Here is a 14519-nt window from a genome sequence, read left to right as displayed (position 1 = left end):
AAAGCAGGCAAGTACTCTTTTTTTTGTGCTTTTTTGGGTGGGCAATTAGGGTTAAGTGACTTGCCCAAAGTCACACAGCTAGTAAGTGTATCAAGCATCAGAAGCCGGATTTGAACTCAGGTCTTCTTGACTCCAGAGCCAGTACTCTATTCACTGTGCCACCTCGCCACCCCAGGCAAGTACTCTTTATCAGAGTAGACAAATCAGGTCAGACAGTAGACAGTTTTGGAGACCACAACCAATGCCAGGTAAATAGTGGAGCAGAAAATTTAGGGTTAGGTGGGATGGCCAATGTGTTGATTTGTCTGGCTTGAGTACATTTATTTGCTAAAAGGGGGGGCTTGGGATGGAGTGGAATAAATTACTGGGCAGGAAGAAAAATGATGCAACATGGCAAAGAGTATCAATAGAACATTTAAAACAAAGAAGAAAACAAAAATTTAGATGCAGACACAGAGAATAATTTTGTGACTACCATGTTAAATTTAATATCCACTTAGACATGATGTAAAAGGTGCATAGTTTTGCATACAATCTTTTCTTGTTCTTGGTCTACTGGAACGTTTATGTTTGCTGATGATCATTAAGTTCATAATAAAAAAGGAAATTGTTAAAAAGAAAAAAGAAAGAAAAGGTTAGGTAAGGATCAAAGAAGTGTGTGCGTGTGTGTGAGCAAGAAATAGAGGCAAGAGAGAGACAGAGACACACACACACAGACAGAGACAGAAAGAGAGGAAGAGAGATATACAGTGAGTAATCTTTCAGTAGTACTATCCTGAGGGTGAGTGTCCCTGCACTTCTGTGCAGTCTTGTAAAATCACTGGGGTGGGAGAGGGTATCAAGTCATGTTTGAAAGGGCTATCCAGAGAGGAGTTATGGACAATGGCCTTCATTGGTTCAGTTCATATGGCTGCTATGAATGGGAATATGCCATGTTTATAGCCACCACTGAGATGTCTAAAGAACAGATGGGAGGTAAAGGCACAAAAAAGAAATGGATGAAGGGGTGACTAGGTGGCACAGTGAACAGAGCACTGGCCCTGGGGTCAGGAGGACCTGAGTTCAAATGAGGCCTCAGACACTTAACACAAAAACTAGCCATGTGACCTTGGGCAAGTCACAACCTCAATTGCCCTATCTTCCCCCCTCCCAAAAGCAAAAAAAAAAATGGATGAAATAAAAAGAGGAAGTGAGTTGAAGAGAGATGGGAGAAAGGAAATGGAGACCCAAAGACGAAAGAAAGCAGTATTGGGGGAGTGAGGGTGTGGGAATGAGGGCAGGAGGTGGGCCTCTCAGTACCAGCTTGTACCTGTCTGCCTCTTCTTGATGGAGATGATAGTTTTAGAAGAGGCCAGAGTGGCTGGAGAAAAAGATACAATAAACATTTCTGACCAATTTTCCAAAGGAAGTTTCTGTACTGGAATAAAGGATAATGGAAAAACAGGGTTTAAGGCTGACAAATTAAAGGGAATGCTGGTAAGCAACAGGGGTTATACTTCTGGACTTGCTCACATGAGTCTAAGGCTACAGTGACCTTGACACCTTCATTCAAAGACTTACCTTAAACAAGGAGGAGAACACATGAAATGTGTACACGGCACAGGAGCCGTCTGAATCGCCCATGAGCTGGTTGATATGACTACGCCAGGCTTCTTCTGCATCATCACATGCAGCTGGTTGAAAAGCAGCCAGGATGGCAGAGAAGAAGGGTGAAGGTGGTGGAGAGATGCCCCTGTCTCCATCTCCATAGCTGGAAGAGAGGAAACTAGCCTTGCCAACCTTGCCAAGCCATGCTTTGTAAAAAATTGACAACGAATCCTCAGAAACTCTAAACTCATAAAAAGAAATAGACCATTTCTTCCCATTAGTTCTCTCCAAGGCTGCTGTTGGTCCTGGTTTTTCATTTTCTTAGCTCTCTAGTGCTCTTTTATAGTTCTAGGTAAAAGAGAAGAAAAGAATAGGGGCATCTAGGTGCTGTAGTAGATAGGGTTCCAAGCCTGGAGACAGGAAGACCTTACTCAGATATGTACTACCTGTGTGACCCTGGGCAAATCACTTAACCTTTGCTTGCCTCTGTTTCCTCATCTGTAAAATGAGCTGGAGAAGGAAATGGCAAACCACTCCAGTATCTTTGCCAGAAGGAGCCCAAATGGTGTCACAAAGAGTCAGATACAACTGAAATGACTGAACAAAGAACAGAACCCTTGAACTACATATCCTCTTTAATCTTTTAGAAATGCCTTATTCTTCTAAGGTTTTCAATATGGTCTCTACCTAGACTAAGGGATATCCTCTCTTTTATTTTCTGTCTTTGAATACTAATTTCTGTACTTTAGGACTATTTACTCCCCAGTTTTCATCAAGTTTATAGTCTACCATGTTTGATTTTTCCTTTACCCCAAACTTCAAGGTAGCATGGGGCACAGGGCAACAGACTTGCATTCAAGAAGACCTGAATTGAAATCCTGCCTCAGATATTAGGGGTGTGACTCTGAGTGGGTCATACACACTTCTATATGACTCATTTTCCTCAGCTGTAATATAAAGGGGCTGGACTTGATAACCTTTAAGGTGTTTGCTAGCTTAAATCTATGATCTTGTGACTCTGTAATCCTTTGATGTTCCTTAAGCCTCCACAATTTCACCTACAAACCTTTTAAAAGAAGACAGGGAAGGAGAAGGAATCCTAATGAATGCATACATCTAAATATCAGAGAGAAGGAAAGGATGGTAAGATAAGATCAAGAGAGGCTGAGAAAAGAAGGGAAGGAGGGAGAGGGAGAGAGAGGAAAGAGAGGGAAAGAGGGAGGGAAGAAAGGAAAAGGAGGGAGAGAGAGAGAGGAAAGGAGAAGGGTAGAGAGAGGGAAAGAGAGGGAGGGAGAGAAGGAGGGAGGAGAGGGATAGAGGGAGAAGGAGAAAGAGAGGAAGAGAGAGAGAGAAAGGAGATAGATCAATGTATGTCATTAATATCATCCACATCTTTTCTAACATTCTACTTCTTTTGAATTTTGCCCATTGATTCTATTTTCCCTATAAGAGGATCTTTTCTTAAAAAAAGAAGGTTTTGGATGCCTTTTCCCCATCACTGATACTTCTGAATAATCCTTTCTAATCACAGAGTACTGTAAAAACAAATGGAAACACTGACAAAGTTTAATGATATCTGCCTTATTCTATACTATTTTTTTTTCTGTTGAGGCTTTTGGGATTAAGTGACTTGCCTGGGGTCAGACAGCTAATAAGTGGCAAGTGTCTGAGGTCACATTTGAACTCAGATCCTCCTCACTCCAGGGCCAGTGCTCTATCCTCTGTGCCACCTAGCTGCCCCCTTATTCTATGCTATTTATCCATTGCCTCTCTATGGATTGAGGGTGATAAATTGATGTTCAGATCCATCAATCTTAATAAAGAATTTTTTTTCATAATAGTATCTGAAAGTTTCTGCTCAGTTTTTATCTTGAGTCTTCAATAGTTTAGAGTCTTTAAAAGTGAGGCTTTCCTGGCATCTTTAGCAGTTTGCTGGGTCTCTTCAAGACCACTTTATGGGTTCATCACCAGGATCCTTTGTCCTTTCCTACTCTTCCTTTACTGATGCTTCCAGGCCAAATGAAACAAATCTTTGAATTTCAGCCACCATGCTGAAAGCAGCCACTTAAAGCAACTTACATCTTTCAGTTTATGAAAAGCCTCTTATTTCCAGGCTTGCCATCTGTTTATTATCTTTGAGGCTTTTAAAACCTACACAAATTTAACCACACAGGTCATTCTTGCTTTTTTGGTGCTAAGTCCTTTGTTTTGACGAACTCTTTTGTTAATCTCTCTTTTTGCTTTCACAAAGCTCAGGAAACCTGCACAGTGTGAGGCAGGTGGCTGCAACCCAAATGATGCTCTATCCTGTGAACAGCGGGTCAAATGGTCACACGGGCCCTCTGTTAAGGAGGGGCAACAGACTTGGGGATGTATCACTCGGCTGAAAGCGTGTCAAATGATACAGTTTGCTAGGAGTCTCACTTTTCTCAACTTAGCTCATATTTGTTTGCTTTGTCCATATCCCACATTTCAACAACAAACTTTCCTATGCAAAGTAAAAAATGAAACAGTCTTGGGGCGGCTAGGTGGTGCAATGAATAGAGCACCAGCCCTGGTGTCAGGAAGACCTGAGTTCAAATCCTGCCTCAGACACTTAACACACAGAAAAAAACTAGCCATGTGACCTTGGGCAAGTCACTTAACCCCAACTGCCTTCCAAAAAGCAAAAAAAAAACAAAAACCCAACAAGAAACAGTCTCTAACCTTAAGGGGCTTACTTATACTCTAATAGAAGGAAACAGCCTATATACAATTAGGGAAATACTTTGTATATGTTCTGAAGTTTCAAGAGGAACATAGGAACATAGTACTAGCAACTGTTAGGGATGAGAGAAGGCTTCATGTATCTGAGGTCGTATCTGAGGGGTACTTTGAAGAAAGTTAGGGATATTCTGAAGTGGAGATAAGGACAGAGTGTAAAAGCATGGAAGAGGGAGAGAGAATGTCACATATAGTGAAGAGCCAGTAAAATGTCAACTCCGTGTGAGGGTGAGATTATCTTTTGCTTACTTCTGGCACGAAGTCCTACTTAGATACCTCTTGGAGAAGTCACCCTGGGGAACCCTTGAGAAAAATGGATATAGTGACCTGAGTTCAAATTGACTTCAGTTACTAGTTTTATGACTCTGGGTAAGTCACTAACATCTGTCTGCCTTGTTTTCTCAGTGATAAGATAGGATATTATATATAGGCTTTTTGGAGGGGGGAAGGTAGGGCAATTGGGGTTAACTGACTTGTCCAAGGTTACATGGCTAGTTTTTTGTGTTAAGTGTCTGAGGCCGGGTTTGAACTCAGTTCCTCCTGACTCCAGGGCCAGTGCTCTATTCACTGTACCACCTAGCCACCCTAGATAGGATATTTATAACATCTACCTCCCAGGGTTGTTATAAGGATTAAATGAGTTAATACTTGAAAAGCACTAGGCTTCACATTTTCAAATACTTTGACTATTTAGGACTATACAGCCTAATACAGAAGCTTACGCACAGTAGGTGCTTAATAAATGTCTTGCAGAATTCATAGATTTTGAGCTGTTAAAATAGTTAAGAAGGTACTTAGTTATACTTGGGCTAAAATAAAGTTATAAAATGGCACCACTCTGCCATATGAAGAATTTTTTTTAACCTTGCAAGAGTAAATTGGTCTAATGCTCGGTCCCCTTTTTCTTCAGCCTCAGTCATGTCTAGGCTGAAGCTATCACTGCACTCAAAAGTTGCTGGGAGTTCATTGATAGAACCAGAAAGTTCATCTTCATGCACTGTGGTATCTTCCTCTTCATTGACACCTTCAGCCTGAAAGGACAAATGGAGAAGAAAAAGCATATATGTTACAACTGTAAGGAAACTTGCTAACAGGAAAATTTGTTAAAGTAATGAAAAATGACAAAAAAAGAGGGTAAAATTTTAAAATTATATGAATGAGGGCATTAATGTTCCAAAAAATCCATCTTCTAGCTCACAACTTTATATCTCTAATAACCATTGTTTATTCTTTCTCTAGCCTTCCTCGTTTTACCTTATAGAATCATGATGTGAGAAGCTGGACAGGTCCTTAGATATACCCTCGTCTGATGCCCCCATTTTAGATATGAGGAAATGGGGCCCAGAGAGATAAAGGCCATACTAGTCTCATTGGCAAAGCCCTGGATTTGCCTCTGACTCCTAAACTCAGTGGAGTCTGTCAGCTACAAACCTAGAACTCTCTGATTCAAAGTACCTTAGATCTTGTGACTCAGAGTCAGACGGGTTTTCTCTTGTCTTTTCCAAATTGGGAACGTCCTAAGATGCACTATATACATTTTGCCCCTGGAGAAGTCCACTAAGGATGACAGCTTGGAAGGTAAGAGCTGACTTGGCTGAGCTGGGCATCTAAGTGAAAGGTCTATGGAATACAGCTGAACTAGGCCTGCTTAAGGGCAGGAACAAGACAGTAAAGAAACGGAAAAGGAGGGTGTGTCTGAACCTGGGCCAGGGGAAACCTGCCAGAGAACTGATTGTTCTGTTAAGAAAGGAAGGAAGGCAACTGGATCATGGAGCAAAAGAGGAAAGTGAAGGAAAAAAAAGCACATGGATATGCTTTGGTGAGTCAGTTTCTTAAAACAAAAACAAAAACAAAAAAAGAATACAAATTTATGTGAATGTGACCAACATCCACAATAAAAGATTATCACAAGTTAATATCTGACAACCTCCTGAGTATGTGGCATTGTTAGTGTAATATAAATAGGGTCAAAGGGCTAGGGGAATTCATAGGAATTTTAAAGCAAGAAGAAAGAACTTTTCATTATTAGGCTATTTTTTCAAGTATTTAGGGAGTAGAAACTACTGGGTTTTATCAGCTCTCATTACTTACGCCTTTTAAATGACAGTTTTGTTGCCATGGTAAGATCTGTGTTGAAAGGTTTTTGGGGTTCCCTATTTCACAGAAAGCTCAAGTAATGCAGGAAACTTAGCCCCCATGAAGAAGGATGGGTGGTTTTGCATTGATTACACTAATATTTAGCAATGAGTCAAACTTTTCCAGATGAAAAAAAAGTTAAATTTGGGCTAGTCCTAAAAATGTCAAATCTTACTTAGTTTTCTCCATGTGGAAACTGCGTTTTATAGAACTGGATGTACAAAAATGGAGAAAATAATAACAATAAAACATTTTAATATGGAAAGAAATTACAATGCCACTTACTCTGGTTTTCTTTTGATAAAGAATGTCAGGGAAAAACTTTTTACACTTAACGGGAGAACCCTGGTACTTATATCCCCTCCAGTCAGAAAACTCCCTCTCTTCTTGGAAACTTTTAGGAAAAAAAAATTATACTAACTTGGTAAAGCTCCTGGTCCTAGTGCTTATATAATGAAGTCAACCCAGAAATGCTCCTCACGTAAACTAAAAATGCTGGTTAATAGAATCTGCTTGCCCAGTAGCGAAATGAGAGGCAAAATGAGGGGGAGTAGAGATGGGGTCAGCTGAGGGGTCAGCTGAGGAGTCAGGAAGTCCAGGGTTCAAGTTTTCCCTCTGACATCTACTAGTTTTAAATCATTTGACCTCTCAGTGCCCCAAGCAACTCTTTATGCCTATAAGTTACAGATGATGAGTATATGGGGAATTCCTCACAATGAAGCAGCCACTCGTCTAGACAAAAATTAAAAAAAGTTGGGGGCAGCTAGGGGATGCAGTGAATAGAGCACCGGCCCTGGAGTCAGGAGGACCTGAGTTCAAATCTGGTCTCAGACACTTGGCACTTACTAGCTGTGTGACCCTGGGCAAGTCACTTAACCTCAATTGCCTTGCCTTCCCCCCTCATAAAAAAGTTATAAAATAAAGATTTCCTCACTTGTGATCTTTTTCAGTTTATGGATTCCCATGACCTCATGAGATATATGGTATAAAGTGAATTTAGAGCATTTCCTGATCTTAAAAATAGAACTTGCTTTGTATGGGGGTGGAGGGAGTACACTATGGAACTCGTTCACATGAATTCTTTAAGAAACTGAGGATGAAGCCTCATGTTCTGAGCAAGAAAAACTTAAGCAGATTTTGCTATATGTAGCATTTGTGATGTTTGTGACTTCAGGAAGAACTGAAAACCTAAAATGAACTAGTTTTGCAAGAGGTTGTGGCTTGGTACCTGGCACAAAGTAGTGTTTAATGAATGCTTATTGACTGACCAGTGAGCTTTTAGAGCTGAAAAAACACTTCTCTCTGAAGTCATCCGATCCTCCTGTCTTCTTCAATCACCTACTTCCCTTCTTTCATTCCCCTCCCCCAACTATAATACAGAATCAAACCCAGGAAAATTAAATCTTAGCCTATATGAATAAGCCAACAAGAATTTAAATTTTTTTAAGAGAGAAGCATTATTGACACCTAATAGCTATGTAACCACAGTGAAATAAGATTATTTCTGAGCCTCCATTTCCTCATCTGTAAAATGGTATAATGGGAATTTTTTATTTCCTTTTATTCCTCTTGCAAGTTTGGTTAACTGAAAGCCTGTCTTCTGTTAACATTAACTTCACCTGACCAAAACTTGTCCCATGGGATGTAAAATTTACTTAAGAGCCCTAAGTATTCCTTAGATAAGAAGCCAGAGGAAAAATCTCAACTGTCCCTGACTCCTAGGTGACATGTAAATTGTCCTCCTCAATCAGTCTAATTGTGAATACTCTAAATGTAGTTTAATCTGTAACCTGACTAAATTTGAGTTTGTTTGATGAGTTTTGTTTCTTCAGGGGATGCATGAGATTATGACTGTTTAACTAAGTTTGTTCAACTTTTATGACATCGATGGAAGTATGGGAGCATGAATCGATCTGTTTAACTTTTATGGCCTAAGAGGAATGTACAAGATTCCAAGATGTAAAAGAATTATTTATGTGTCACTATGATGTAAGCTTGCCCATCAGAGGCCTTGTGAGAATCCTAATGATTTTCAAGTTTATTGTTCTCCCTGAGAGCTGAACCTATGCTTGAGCATGATATTAAAACCTAGGTTTTTACCTCTGTGATTTCTGCACTGTGGTAAATGTTGGCAGCACATACCTGCCACATGAATTCTGAGAGGAGATGCTTCTCCCATAACAATGGTGATAATAATGCCTGCAGTGTCTGCCTCATGAGCCTGAGGATCAACTGAGACAGCATGTGTAGAGGTCAGTTATGACTAATTCAAGTCACACCCTTGTGTGTAGAAAGGTAGTGTGGAGTAGAGGACAGAGAGCTGCCTTGAAATCAGGAAGTTCCATCTCCCACATGCAGTGCCTGTGGGATCTCTCCTTTCTGAGCAATTATCCAAGATTATACAATGCAAAGAAGGTGCTGAGTTGAATTGGTAGAGGGAGTTTCTTCATTCAGTATCAGTAAAATCAAAAGCCCAGACCCCTGGGGGTGGGTAGGTGGCACAGTGAACAGAGTACCAGCTCTGGGGTCAGGAGAACCTGAGTTCAAATTCGACCTCAGACATGTAACACTTACTAGCTGTGTGACCTTGGGCAAGTCACTTAACCCCAACTACCTTGCCTTCCCCCCCTGCCAAAAAAAAAAAAAAAGAAAAGAAAAAAGTCCAGATCCCCCATTCCTTATGTGTAATATGGAAGCATGGAGTATGATCGATACTTTTGTGGGCAGGATTTGTTTGGCTATTCTGATAAAAGTTACAAATAAAGGGAAATCCACATAAATCAAAACAGATGAAACAAAAAAACCAACCTTTCTTAGTAAGGAAATCATGTCCATAATTCACGGTTCACTTCAGACAGCTGGCAAGAACTGTTTTGTGCAAATCTAGCCTAATACTGTGATTGGCATGGAAAATTTCGAGGATATGCCAAAGGGCAAGAATTGAATGCCATGGGCAAACTACACAATTGGTTCCCACATATGGAAAAATCTCACAAGAAAACATGCACACACCCACACCCAAGTGAACACTGCTCCATACAATTCAGTTCAGAGAACAGCTGCAATGATCCCCAGGCTCTGCAACTTCAGACATACACAGATTTGATTTTTGCCATTAATCAGCAGCTCTTGAGCTATGCAGAAAGTGCAAAATACTTCATTCAAAAGGCCCCAAATAAAATCTTTCTTTTTTTTTAAACCAAGATCAGCATGCAGGAATCTGGTAAGGATGCGTCCCATGGACACACTCTTCATATAGCTTTAAATGAATAATAAGAAGAAAAGATTATGTTGCCCACAATCAATTCCCGGAGAAATCTTAGAAAATTAAGACTATTTAAAAAAGTGGAATTTAAAAGGAGCTACAATGATAGAACTCCCAAAAGTCCTTCACCTTAGAACCCTCAGACACCTGTAGATTATTCATATCAGTCAAAGAAACGTCAAAGCTAGATGTTCTGGTGTTAAAAGCATGAGGGTCAGCAGTAGTCGTATCACATGATATGGTGAGCGAGTCCATGTGATTTGCCTCCTCAGAGGGGGAAAGGGTCATGATCTGTTTAAAAAAAGAGAAAAAATGGTGTGAAGAGACTCTTTTTCAAATGTGCTCATGATCTTTACACAGGTGTTGTGTTTCATGGCTATTTATTAGTTTTTCCTCTTCTAGGGATTCATTCCTTTCCCCCAGATCTATTTCTCTGTTTATTTGACCTTAAGCACAGCAACAGGTATCAGTATCCTGGTGCAGGTTTACAAGGTTTTTATTGGTTGTTGTTTTTTAAAACATGTCACAGGGCTTGACATGTTTCCTAAAAACTCAGAAGACAGAGAAGGGTTTAAAGTGAATCAGGCACATAGGCCTGTTGGGGGAAAAGAAAAGGTAGCCTTGTCAGATTTGGTGTTTGCTTTCTGGGTTTTCAATGCTTCATCTAAGAGTTGCTGGTTTTTGTTTTCTGCATTTGCCACCTACAGAAAAAAACAATAACCCACCCCATTCAGTTAGACAGAGCCTATCAGTCCAGGTTCTCATCCGGCAGCTTTGGAAAGTTTCTTTCGCTACAACAGTAAACTTGAATCAATTAGAACAAATCTGCCAATTTCTAAAATAGTAAATGGGGCTACTTACTAGATCGGAGGGCTCCAGGATCTGGCTGGTTGGGAGGTCCTCCTCCTCTGATGACTCATCTGAATCCTCATGGTTCATTTTATTTAGGCTGGGAGTACTTCCTGAAAGTTGGCTCTCCTCCAGCAGCTGCATATCACACTTGTCCAGGCTATCTAGAGAACGCCTGCGCACTCCCCAGTTGAAATTGTCCATGCTCTCACCCTGAAATCATCATCAATGTAAGCCTGATTTCTGTGCCAAACTCTATTCCACAATTTACACTTTCACACATTTCATTAATTTGCCTACTTTAGAAAAAAGTCTTTAAGCAATGAATGTTGTCAACCCAAAATGACACTGATGATCAGAGTTATTTTTGTAGGATATGAAAAAGCAAACTATGTCTACATAAATATACATTTCAGTTGTAAAGAGAAACCATTACTAAGTGTCCTACACATAGGAGAAAACAGAAAAAAATGCAATCTATTATTATTTCCATTATGATTATCTTTCTTTAACATGCTAAGTGATTTTACATTTTTTAAACACTGATTTTGCTCAATGATGAGAACATCTGTCTGTTTTTAAAAAATCTGTAAGAAAAAAGGTACTAAGTAATTAATAGACTTAAAGGCCTTCAAAAGACCTTTCTGTCTATGGCTGTTTTCAGGGGAAAAAAAAGGTAGCATACTGCTACATGGCTATGTCCCACTCCCCAAATCCTTTGTGTATTCAGCCTAAGAACAGAATGTAAACATTCCTACTGGTTTCTGCCACAGCAGTTTTCACAGCCAATAAAGATAAAATGCAGTGTTAAGGGCTATCAGGATAAAGCTGGGCATTATTGGACTGAACATGCAAAATGCAAAGGCTAAAAGCATCTTTTGCTCAAGACACACATTTGAATATCTTCAGAATAGGGGAAAACCATGATGGCCTTAGGACACACATAAGGGTTAGCCTCAAACCTCCTTTTGGAAAGAGATGGTTTTATACAAAGAGAAAAGGGCTCACTGGCAACATAAAGAAAAAAAAAAGATTAGAAGAGTAATTTTTCCAAGCTTCCATGACCTTCAGAGAAATAAATGTGGGCCCTATGGTGCCTTGTGTTGAAAAAGGAGTAAAAGGAAGGGCAAGGAAATGCTAGGGCCTTTCAGATATGCTGGGGAGTAATAATAATAATGATTAATGATAATAACATTTATATAGGGCATACTCTGAGCCAGCCACTATGCTAAATGCTTTATGATCATTATCTCATTTGACCATTGCAACAACCCTGGGAGGCAACCCATTTTACAGATCAGGAAACTGAGGCAAATAAAGGTTAAGTGACTTGCCCAGGGTCACACAGCTGGTAAATGAGGTTGGATTTGAACTCTAGTCCTCTTGATGCCAGATCACATGCTCTATTCAGTGCAACACCTAGCTACCTATTTTGTGAAACTGTTTTCTTAAATGCCTTTTCCTTGGCTGGCTGTTCCCTATGTCTAGAATGCACTCCTTTCTTATCTTGGCTTCTGAATCTCTGGATTCTTTCAAGACTCGATTCAAGCACTATCTCCTATACAGAAGCCTTGCCTGATTTCCCCCCATTGCTTCCCAAAGATCCTCGAGGGCTGGAACTTTTACTTTTATTTTTGGATCTCCCAGCACTTAGTGCTTAGCACACAGTAGACCTTCAATATATGTTTGTTGGTTATCTTACTGACATACTGATTAAGGGGCAGTTTGGGTACATGATTTCTATTTTCACCACAAACATGGCTTCCAGTATATTTAAATATACTTAATTGAGGGTTGAAATAAAACCAAACAGGGCATAAAAAAAAGGAATTAAATTTTGACCTAAACAAATGAACACTTATTAATTAATTAATAAAAATCACTTATTACAAAGGACTTTCACAAATGAAATATTGCTTGATAATTTGCAAACAAAATAAAACCAACCCTATCCTTTGATGGTCAAGGTTGAATATGGTCAAGAGAAGGTATCACTTGGAACCCAGTGAAGCTGCCAATGGACTCATACGTTCTACAAGGGTAAATGACATAATAGTTTTTACAGGCACATAGCAAGGCAGATGTTATTTGGAAAATGAAGTATTTTTCTTTGGTAACAGTTTGGTTCAAGTCAACAAACATTTATTAAGTATCTATTGTGTGAATAATATTGTAGCGAAGTGCTAAACTAAGTAAGTGTCAGGGAGAATTCCTAATCCAGTGGATTTAACTGTTTCTTTGGGGGGGGGGGGGGTTGGATCTGTGATTTAATTAAAGTAGGAAACCTTGGCATAGGGACTCCTATCTCTCACAGAGATTACTGCTGTGCAGCTCAGTCTTAGAACAGTGGTGTCATACTCAAATAGAAACCAATCCAGCCAGAAGCATATTTATTTAGAAAATCACAAATAAACATTATCTATGTTGTATTTTATTTGAACTTATTTTTTATTAAACATTTCCAATTACATTTTAATGTGGTCTTAGCCTCATTCAGGAGTTTTGCTGGGACATGGGCTATGACTTTTGACACCTCTGGTTCGAGAATTGCTGGGGGTCACTGATAAGTAAAGTGACAACCAGCACATGTCAGAGGCGGGACTTTACTGCAAATCTCACTGGCCAGCTCTCTCTCTTCTATACCAGGGGCCCATAAACTATGGTTAGCAGACCAAATCTGGTCCTCTGCCTGTTTTTGTACAGCCTGTGAGCTAAGGATGTTTTTTACAATTCTAAATATAATAAAACTTTATTGTAAAGTTTAAAAAAAAACATTCTAAGCTCACGGGCAGTACAAAAACAGGTGGTTGGCTCAAAGACTGTAGTTTGACAATCCCTCCACTATATCATGCCAATATGCTTTAAAAAAAAAAAAGAGCAGTGTTTAAGGAATCCAATGACTATTTTCACTGGGCTAAATGATCTATTTCTTTTATTTATTTATTTAGCACATGATAAGGCTCACCATTTTTTCTGCCCTTCTTCCCCCCCCCCAATCTTTTAAGGAAATTTGATCTTTTGCTATTACAGTTCTCATCAATGTCTACCAAGATAGAGGAAGCAACAATCCATAGACATATCCTGAGTTGGAGGGAGGATGTGAACTGCCACCTTTATTTATTTACCATGTGATACAAACGAGGCTTATGGTTTTCTCACAAGGCAACTTGAATTGAAGAAGAGAAACCAGGGTGACAGTCGAGTACAGAACTTTGCCATTTTGTTGGAACAAATTCCCAAATAAATTGCTTTTCTTTTGGTGGAAAAGCCTAACAAATCTCATTCTTTTGCCATCCTACTATCTAGTTGAACAAAAATACAAAGAAAAACCAGAAGCTGAGATTTGTATTAAAAGGAAAAGGAAAGAAGTATACAAGAAAAGGAAAAAAAAAGATGATGAAATACAAGAAAGTGGAAGAAAAAGAGTGAAGGAAGGAAGGCTACAAGATGTGGAAAAGCACATCCATCAGTGAATAAAATATCCTCTCATCCATCAGCTAACTTATGTACCCAGCTCCCCTCACCCCCCCCCAAATAAAAAAGAACGGGGATAGGGCAACTGGGAAGAAACCATTCCCCAAGGATAATATAGAATAACTCTCCCAGAGAGTTACATCAGGAAATGAACTCATATAACTGGTGTTCAGGGGTTGTGATTGAATAGTTCTGTGGTCATGCCTCACCCAAAGTCCATGGTGATTAAAAAGGAAATGGTTTTTCTCAGTGAGACAAAAGAACACCCCTGTTGGCAGTCAATGAAAACAGTGCTGGGCTTGCTCTTTTTCAGTGGCTGAAGAATTTAACTCCCACTACCTTTTCCAAAAAAGGCAACCACTTAAATTGAGCATAATAAAAATAGTGTTTGGGAGTAATCATAACAGTCTTCCCTTATGTGGCTGTCCAAGTCCTTAGCTGTGCC

At 39.6% G+C, this 14519-nt stretch overlaps 1 protein-coding gene across 8 annotated transcripts in view; it reads right to left on the bottom strand.

Annotated features, from left to right (window-relative positions):
• Nucleotides 1–14519, bottom strand: part of FRY (FRY microtubule binding protein) — a 586038-nt gene that overhangs the window by 30490 nt on the left and 541029 nt on the right. For 7 of the 8 annotated variants that reach the window (XM_069080517.1, XM_069080511.1, XM_069080510.1 and 4 more), the window contains 4 exons: nt 10613–10813; nt 9881–10042; nt 5215–5381; nt 1561–1750 (listed from right to left, as the gene is read on the bottom strand). In XM_069080517.1, the coding sequence (XP_068936618.1) occupies nt 1561–1750; nt 5215–5381; nt 9881–10042; nt 10613–10813 (720 nt within the window). The remainder of the gene's footprint in view (nt 1–1560; nt 1751–5214; nt 5382–9880; nt 10043–10612; nt 10814–14519) is intronic. The other variant, XM_069080515.1, reaches the window with a different exon arrangement.

Source organism: Petaurus breviceps, unplaced genomic scaffold, assembly GCF_028583685.1.
Source record: "Petaurus breviceps papuanus isolate PSGF00001 unplaced genomic scaffold, PetGlider_PUasm1.0 91133, whole genome shotgun sequence".
Lineage (NCBI taxonomy): Eukaryota > Metazoa > Chordata > Mammalia > Diprotodontia > Petauridae > Petaurus > Petaurus breviceps.
Note: the sequence above shows the minus strand (reverse complement) of the source record. Positions and strands in the feature narration are given on the sequence as shown.